Source organism: Pediculus humanus, genomic scaffold (genome assembly GCF_000006295.1).
Source record: "Pediculus humanus corporis 1103172107360 genomic scaffold, whole genome shotgun sequence".
NCBI lineage: Eukaryota > Metazoa > Arthropoda > Insecta > Psocodea > Pediculidae > Pediculus > Pediculus humanus.
In genome coordinates, this window is record NW_002986991.1 from 147,568 (window position 1) to 157,378 (window position 9,811).

The 9,811-nt window shown below is 30.6% G+C and overlaps 1 protein-coding gene across 1 annotated transcript; it reads left to right on the forward strand.

The window, feature by feature from the left end:
• Positions 1–3,411: 3,411 nt before the first annotated feature.
• Positions 3,412–9,159, forward strand: Phum_PHUM000590 (uncharacterized protein; the record flags this gene model as incomplete). The annotated part of the gene is made up of 8 exons (XM_002422520.1): positions 3,412–3,423; positions 3,565–3,789; positions 4,058–4,188; positions 6,755–6,849; positions 7,878–7,961; positions 8,044–8,282; positions 8,378–8,776; positions 8,914–9,159. 8 exons carry the CDS (start codon positions 3,412–3,414, stop codon positions 9,157–9,159), a joined length of 1,431 nt encoding a protein of 476 aa, XP_002422565.1.
• Between the last annotated feature and the right edge of the window lie 652 nt (positions 9,160–9,811).

The following is a 9,811-nucleotide window of genomic DNA, read 5'->3' on the forward strand; positions in this document are numbered from 1 at the left end:
ATTTACACCTACCGACTAGATGGATAATTTCATTTAGGTTTTTCTTTTAAAAAAAAAAAAAAAAAAAAAAAAAAAAAAACGTTCTAGAATGTTTTATTATTATTATTTCTTTTGTTGATCGTTAGTTTCCTTGTGTGCGTGTGTGTGTGCGTAGGGCATGTGACGTGGGCGTGCGTGTATGACGCGTTGTGACGCGTTGTGACGTAGGATTTACATCAATTTTATTTGTGTAGAAACAAAGAATGATTACTAATAAGTAATCGTTAGTAATAATTTGAATAATTAGTCGATTTCGCGGTTTTTTTTTTAATTATTAATTCTTCGTTTCCGCCTTTTAAAAAAAAAAAAAAATTACAAGGCGGTGGTTTTTTCTTTTTATTTTTCTTCCTCCACGACCGTTAGAAAGGGTTTGTGATTTAAAAATCAAAGTTTAAAAATAGATTTCGCTTTTTTTCAATTATTATTATTATTATTATTATTATTGTTATTATTATCTTTTTATATCTGTTGACGACGTTGTCTTGAGTTTATGTATTTAAAAAAAAAAAAAAAAATAGTAATAATAATAATAATAATAATAAAATAAGCTCGAGCAATAAATTATCTATTCTTCGACTCACTTTAAAAAAATTAGTAATAATGAAAGTTTATGACGCCAGTGCGTCAGTTTTTTTCTTTCTTTTTCTTTTCTTTCTTTTCTTTCTTTTCTTTTTCTCTCTCTTTCTTTCTTTTTTTTCTTTTTTTATTACTAATTGCTAAAGAATTTCAATTTTGCAGACTTAGACCCCCCGATGTATTATTTATTTATTAAATAAAAAAAAGAAATCTCGTTTTTCTCTCCGTTCAATTAACGGTTTTAAAAAATTTTCCAAAAACTGAAAAGTTGCGAAAAGGTTTTTAAAAAAAGTAGAAGAAAAAGGTTAGGAAGGTTTTCCTTGAGATTTTCTTTCTGTTTTTTTTTTTTTTTATTTATATTCTTTTAATAGTTGAAAACTTTTTTATTTTTTTTTTTTTTGACGTCGTATGTAAATTAATTATTATTAGTCATTTTAACGGGGATTTTTATTTTTATTTTAACAAAGATACTTACAGAAACCAATTTCCGCCATCTTTGTCGTCGTGCCGGAATTGCATTTTCCAATAAATTAAAGTTTTAAAGTTTAATTATTAATTATTTAATTTGTAACAAACGATATTTTAATTAAGTCGTTGGAGAAAGAAAAAAAAGGTACAAAACGATTCGAATTAAAAAAAAGAAAGGTTGAATAAAAAAAAAGGGGGAGGGGAAAGGGACCCGAGAAAATGATGAAAATTATTCGAATCTTTTTTAGTTTTTTCTTTTCGTTCGATAATGAATTCGAAAACCGTCTAAAGTTTATAAATTTCATATATACCGAACGTAAATGAAATTTATTTCGAAACTCTTTAATATTTTTTTTATCTATTATTATTATTATTATTATAATATTTGTGGGCGTTTTTCTCCCTCTCTCTCTCTCTCTCTCTCTCTCTCTCTCTCTCTCTCTCTCTCTCTCTCTCTCTCTCTCTCTCTCTCTCTCTCTCTCTCTCTCTCTCCCGTCTTCTTCTGATGGGTCGAGAGTTCAAAAATCGACGTTTGCCCTTTGATTTCCGGTTATTAATTTTTTTTAAATAATAAAAAAAATAAATAAATCGATTGTAGACTGCAGGTTATTTTTCTAAAAAAAAAAAAAAAGAGAGAGAGAGAGAGAGAGAGAGAGAGAAAATCGTCTGTCTGTGAGAATGTATTGTTCAGAAAATGGGGTTGAAAAAGTAAAAAAGAAAAATTATTTAAGGTTTTAAGGTTTATTTAACATTCGCGTAACATTTCAAACGAAAAGAAAAAAAAAGTTCAGAATATAAATGAATGAATGAATGAAAATTAAATGGATGATAATCGTTTTGAAAGTTAAATTAAACTTTTTCCCGCTTTTTTTTTTTTTTTTTTTTTTTAAATGGAAAATTCTTCGTGAAAAGCTCACGATGATGATGATGATGATAATAATAAGAAATATTAATAAAGTAAAAAAAATTTTTTTCTCTTTTTCTTTCTGTTCTCCGGAGTATTAATTATTTCCGGTTAAAAAAGAAAATTAATAAAGACAAAGATTGAGTCGAAGTGAACCGGAAGGGGGGAAGGAGGGGGGGAGGTCGCTCGATGGTTAGCATTACGTGGAAATTTACATGTGGCGACATTTTTTTTTTTTCTTTCCCGGTATCACGAAATAAATTAATTGTTACCTTGAACCGGAAGTTTCGAGTCCGCCATTTATTATTAATTTTTATCGTGAAATTTAAATACTCGAATGTGTGTTTTTTTTTTTCCCGATTCGAGGAATCGTCGTTAATAATATTATTACGATGTTGTCGTCTCGTAAATTAAATACAAAATGAAAAATTGTAATAATAATAATAATAATAATAATAATAATAATAATAAGTTGTGACTCAGTTTTTTTGTGCTTCTTTTCCATTGCTCGACCGCAGTTTTTATTTTTTTTTTCTTCTTTTCTTCGTCTTTTCTTTATCACGTTTTCCTTTTAATTGTGATGAGCGTAATTGAATCATTTTGTAAGTTTTTAGAAATTTCGATTTAGAAAAAAACAAATTCAAGTCGAATACGAGACGAGAAAAAAAGGTAAAGAAAAGGATAAAGTAAAAGAGAAAGAAATCAGGGGAGCAACAAAAGGCGGGGGAAGGGGGAAAACAGCATTTTTTTTTCTTTCTTTTTTTTTTTTGTTCATAAAGTCGCGGGAATATTGAAAATTTCACTTAACGAATCGTCTTCTGCTTTTTGTTTTTGTTTTTTTTTTGTTTTGTTTTTCTTTTAACCTTTGCTTTATTTTTCTTGTAATCTTTTTTATATATAATTTCTCATTAGCGAAACGAACGAAAATAAATTTCGACAATTTTGTTTTTTTTTTTTTTTTTCTAAATAATGAATGAAAAGAAATAAATTATATATATAAATATATAAATTTTTTTTATTTTTTTTTTAATTTTTCTGCTGTCTGTCTGTCTGTCTGGCTGGCTGTCGTTTGTCTCTTATTATTATTTAAAGGTTGCTGCCACGAGTTATTTCGGTTTGTTTTTATGGTTCGTGTCGTTCGTCCTCGACATTGAATTCACGGTGCAATTAGAGAAGAAAACAAAGTATTTTACTTTTTTCTCGGAGAGGGATGAGGAAGAAGAGACAGTAAGAGAGAGAGAGAGAGAGAGAGATAAAAAGAAATGAGATTTGATAGGTAAAAGAACACGTGTTGGAAAAATAAAAAATAAAAATAAAAATAAAAATTTGCCCGTCGTCTATCATGTAATACGTGTTTTAATTTTAAGTTTTTTTTTTTTTTTATTTTATTTCAGAGAGAGAGAGAGAGACGAAGTTTGTATTGTATGATTGCCAACGTTTGAAAAGTGGTGCTAAAAAAAAAAAAAAAAAAAAAAAATTTAAGATTTTAATCAAACCTGTCAATTTTTTTTTATTTTTATTTTATTGTCGTTCCGGCAATTAATTAACGAAAGATTAAATTTTTTTTTTGTTTACAGGTTGAACAACGAGATGTTCCGGGTATCGACTGCGCGTACCTTGCGATGGACACCGAAGAGGGAGTCGAAGTCGTTTGGAACGAGGTTCAATTTTCTGAGCGTAAAAATTTCAAAGCTCAAGAAGAGAAAATCCAACAGGTTTTCGAGAACCTCACGCAATTGGAACATCCGAACATTGTTAAGTTTCATAGGTATTGGACCGACACCCACAACGATAAACCTCGGGTAAGTGTAACAACAACAACCAAAAAAAAAAAAAAGCTTTTTTCCGGTTAAAAATTAGGATTTTCCGGTTGGAAAATTTTTAAATGACTTTTATTTACATTATCATTCATTATCATCCCTCGTTTGTGAGTCGTCTCTTCGCGTTAATTTCCTTTAAAAAACATCGGAAATTATTTAATTGTTAAAAATTTCCCGAGGGATGAGTTGTATGTAAAACGTAAATACCTTCATCTTTTCATTTTTCTTTGTTTTTGTTTCTTCTTTACAGGTGATATTTATTACAGAATACATGTCTTCAGGTTCGCTGAAACAGTTCCTAAAACGCACAAAACGAAACGTCAAAAAGTTACCTTTGTCCGCATGGAAAAGATGGTGCACGCAAATATTATCTGCTCTCAGGTAAATAAAAAAAATTTTCCGAAAACGTTTAACGAGAAAAAGGAAACAAAAAAAAAAATTCGTTTTTTTTTTTTTCTTTCGAAAATCTCGAAAGACGAGAGAGAATCGACGAGAATCTTGGTCGATGGTTGAGTAAAAAAAAAAAAAAATCACAAAAAAAAAAAAGAAGGGAAAACAAAATTCGATGATGTTCAATCGGAAGCATATATTTTTTTTCTTCCATTATTATTATTATTATTTTTTCTTTTCTTCCCTTCTCTTCTCTTCTCTTCTTTTTCTAAAAGAAATTCTGCGTTGTTTTCATTTTGCATCGTCTAATTCCACGTTAAGTCTTATGAGTTTTGTCATGGGATCATAAGAATATCGGATGAATAAAAAAAAAAATTATTGACGTCGATGATTTGTTTGGTTTTTAGTATCATCATCATCATCATCATCATCGTCATTATTATTATTATTATTATTATTTTTCTCTCTTTTTTTTGTATTTTTTTATTAATCCACGAAAGGAGTCGGGTGTTGTTAAGATTAAACGGTCTACTTATGGTAAATTTATTTTATCCGCCATTATTATAAAACAAACAAAGATCATCATCATCATCATCATCATCATTATTATTATCAACGTTTTTTTTTTTTTAAATTTTCATTTTCAATACACAACCACACATGTGTAGTAGTTATTTATATAATTTTTTGGCATTTCCTTTGAGAGTCAGATGTTTTTTTTTTTCTTTTTGTCCTTAAAAGGAAAAGTGCGTAGAAAATTTTCCGCGTGTGCGGGATTTTATCTTTTTCTCTGTTTTTTCTCTCTCTTTCTCTATTTTTTCCTTTTCTTCTTCATCATCATCATTTTCATTGATTTTGTTATTATTTATCTTTTGGGGAAAATTGGAAACGCGCGAGGTCTTTTTATTTGTTTCCCCTGTTGTCGAACCTGATTTTTCTAAGAAATCTGTTGTTGGAAAACAAGGAAAAATTTTTTTTTTTTTTATTTTATTTTATTTTTGTTTTGATATTTCAGAGCGTTTTGTTTTTTTATTATTATTATTATTATTTATTTCGCCGATGGATCGAATATTTTGTGAATAAAATAAGATAAATAAATTGAATTTATATATATTAATAATAATGATTATTATTGATATTAATAATAAAATTTTGTACAAAAGAAATGCACTGACCATATCCTGATAGTTTGGGTATCGAAGGTTCGATTAAAAAAAGATACCTTATTAAATCAGGACCTGGGCAGTACGTTTATAATTTTATATCTAATTAAAACTATAAAAAGGGTCAAAGGTTACTATAAATATATTTATATATATAAATGAGTAAAAAGGTAAAGTCGGTTCAGTGATCCATATTTGGTCAGCTTAAAGGTAAGTGTAATATGGTTTATACAGTTTGTGTTGTTTTTATTTTATTTTATTTTATTATTATTATTATTATTATTATTATTATTATTATTATTTTATTTCGCGGTTTATCTCTCTCTTTCTCTCTCTATCTATCTATCTACCTTTCCATCTCATTCAATCAATCAATCACTCGCTCGCTATCTTTTATTCTTTTTCATACGTAACTGGCAAAGTGAAGTGAATTTTTTTTTTTTTTTTCTAACTTTAAATCCTTTTCTTCTTTTCTTTTTCTGTTTCTCCCCCCCCTCCCCTCGTTATTTCCTTTGGCAAAATTTTACATAATCGGATTGGAAAATGTCCATTTTGTCGAACAGTTTTCTTTTAAATGTTGTGAGTGTGTGTGTGTGTGTGGCATAATTTTATTTCACCTTCATTTGCATACGTGGGTTATTTTCCGCATATGAAATTTACATCATGATGCATAATTTTTTATTTATTTATTTATTTTTATTTATTTATTTATTTATTTTTGTTCCTAGATTGAATATTAGATGAAATTTTTATTTATTATTTATTTTATTTTATTTTATTTACGACGGAAATCGAATTGAATAGAAAAAAAAAAAATGGAAAAGCTGTATGAATGTCATAGGAAAATGTTTTTTTTTCTCTTTTGTTTTTCTTTCCGTTTCGTCCTTTTTCTATTTTACATCATTAAATGTTGTTATTTCGATACGGGATTAGTAAAAAAAAAAAAAAAATGATTTAACGTAATCCCCCTTCCTGGAATTTTTTTTTCTGGAGACCTGTACGGGTATTTAAATATAATAAAAATAAATTGTTAAAGAGGTTGACGTATGTATGACGTATGGATGATGCTACTACGATGAGAGGATTTTTTTTTTTTTTTTCTCTCTTAAAAAACTTGTTGATAATTTTCTTTATACGAAAACGCACGCATGCACGCGTCAAATAGATTGGAAACACAAAACAAAAAAGAGACGGATTTTTAAAAAGGGGAAAATGTCGCGGATCGGCCCGCATCACAATCACGATCGAATTTTTTTGAGGAAATATGCCATTGTAGAAAAAGAATAGAAAAGAGAAAATAATAAATATTCGGATAGATAAAAGAAAAAAAAAAAAAAAAAAAAAAAGGTTACTAGTTAACGGGGCCGATAAAATGGTGATATTTCTTTTTCCAGTTATTTGCATTCATGCAGTCCGCCCATCATCCATGGCAATCTGACTTGCGACACGATTTTTATTCAACACAATGGCCTCGTCAAAATAGGATCAGGTAATTAAATCCCGCGAAAATTTATCCCTTTTTTATATATATACATAATATATATATATAAATAAATAAATAAAATAAAATGTGTCAGGTCATTTACTTTTTATTTTGTTTTCAAAAATTTTTTTCTTTTTTTTTTTTTTTTTTAATTAGTTAATTTATTTAATTATTTCGTTATTATTATTATTATTTTTTAATTTATTAATTTTCCTTTTTTTTTTTTTTTTTGTATATCCAATACCAACAACAACAACAACAACAATAAAAAAAAAAAAAATCCTTTTTGATTATTATGGGTGTGTCTGATAGTAAGCCATTGATTGGTAAGGCAGTGGTTGTTGTATTTTCCTTCTCTTATAATAATTATAAATAAATTCATTTCTTGTAGCTTTCCAAGGAACGGTAAGCCGATTGTTTGTTTGTTTGTTTGTTCATTACAACAAAACAAAAAAAAATGCGTTTCCCCTCACTCCTCCCTCTCACCCACCCCCGCCCCCCCGTTATTTTCGGTTAATTAATCTTTTATTTCAGGTTTTGTCAAAAAAAAATTTTTGGTAAGTTTTGTTTCATCAAAAAAATTGAGCGCCATCGATTCATATGTACACATTTGTTTTATTATTATTATTATTATTTTATTTTCGAACAATTATTACGGCGTTGCTGATTTTTTTCTTTTTATTTTTTTTTTCCCGTACGGATCGACTACACGGAGGGTAATAGGAAAACGCCGATGACACGATCACGTGGAAAATTCGATGGAGATTTTCCGTCACGTTTCGAGACTACGTTCGGTCGTGATCGGTCGCGGATTCGCGGTGATTTAATTCACATATCGTCGTCGTTGGGGGAACAACGAGGGCGGGGGCGCGTTATGTCGCTCGTAGGCCAATGTCAGTGCCATTTTGTGTCTCCGGGCGGAGCCCTCGAACGTGGAACCCATCGAATGCCGATTTCTACGGATTCGAAGTCGTCGACGTTTGATTGTTTTTAACATTTCACTAATATTTTCCATATCGTTTAATTATTTACAGTGGCGCCTGATGCTATACATCACCACGTCAAAACCTGCCGGGAGAGTATGAAGAACATGCATTTCATAGCTCCGGAATATGGAGGTAAACAATTTTTTTGTTGTCGACGTTAAGAGAAATACACTTTTAAATAAATAAATTGACTTTGTTTATTCTTTTTTCACAGTTCAAGATAGTCCTGCCATGGACTTATACTCGTTTGGCATGTGTGCTTTAGAAATGGCGGCCTTAGAAATACAAGGAAACGGAGACTCAGGGACACTGGTGACTGAAGACCACATAAATAGAACGATAGACTCATTGGATGATCCTAGGCAAAAAGATTTTATACACAAATGTCTTAATAAAGATCCAAACAATCGCCCAAGCGCGAGAGAATTGCTCTTCCATCCTCTTTTATTCGAAGTGAGAAAATAATTCTGAAAAGAAAAACAATTTTCCCGCCTGCACAAAAACCCGTAATGATTATTATCATTTTATCGATTTTTCTTTCACAACAGGTTCACTCATTGAAACTTTTATCCGCACACGCATTAGTTAATAGCACAGCGAACATATCCGAAACAATCACGGACGAAGTGATCAATGGTTTATTCGGACAACAAACGGTGGTTGCCGAAATTGTACACGCGGACGGGAGGCCACCGCACCAAGCGCGGATGTGCGACGTTCCCGTGACGGAAAAACTGGAAAAATTCATCGAAGACGTTAAAAACGGAATATATCCACTGACTGCATTTAGCGCTCGCACACCTCCTCCGCCACGACCCAGAGCCATAAGTCCCGAAATGGCGGAAAGCGTCAAATCCGTCACGCCGGAGCCGTTCGACGTGGAAAACCGACGGGTTGTGAACATGATGTGCAACGTAAAACCGAAAGAACAGAGTTGTGAGTTGTGGGTAAGTACAAATGGATGTATTTTAAACCAAATGCCGTTTGCTTGCGAAACATGCGAGGGCGGGGGCGGGGGTCAAAGGGGAAAGTGCAACAAAGAGGGAGATGATTTAAAAAAATATATATATATATTTTCTTTCAGATGACGATACTACTCAGAATGGATGACAAAATGAATCGTCAATTAACGTGTTTGGTGTCGGAAAACGATGCATCTCTCCTTCTGGCTCAGGAACTTGTGCATTTTGGTTTTATAAACGACCTCGACCGGGAAAAGCTTTCGACTCTCATTGAGGACACGTTACAAAGTTATTTTCATCAACAACTCGGTCCGTCACTTTTATTGCCTGCTACGTCTACCAATCACAGTTGCATTAATTCTAGTTAATAACGGCTTCACTCACTGCCTTTTCCAACTCTTTGCCTAACCACTTGATTCACACAACGTTTGTGAAAGGAACAAACGATATCTTTTTTCTTTTCTTTTTTCTTTTCCTTTTTTTTTCGTTACTCAGGATTTTGATTTTTAATCGTCTGAAAAAAAAAGTAAAAGAAGACGAAGAAGAAGAAGAAGAAGAAGAAAAAAAAATTCAAATTAAAAAGAAAAAGAAAACAATGCAAAACAATTATTATTCCGGACATTTTTATTTTTTATTCGCATAAAAATTGAAAAGAGGAAGGAAGAAAAGGAGGGAAAAAAAGGGGAGGGAGTGGGAGTGGGAATGGGAAAGTAAGTGAAATTTAAAATCGAATCGGAAAACCGGAAACGGAAACGGAAACCTACCGCCATCTACCGTTCATTGTTTTTTATTTTTTTAATTTTTTTAAATTAATAACTAGGAAACGGGTGGGAAGGGTAGGGTAGGGTAGGGGGAGAGGGAGGGGATAGGGAAAAGTTTTTTATTTTTTTTTTCAGGCGGATTTTCGAATTCGAAAAAAAAAAAAAAAAGAAGAAGAAAAAAGAAATTTATTTTTCGATTTTTGTTGTTTTCTATCAAACCCATTATCAAAATTAAAAACAAAAAAAAAAAAGGAAAAAA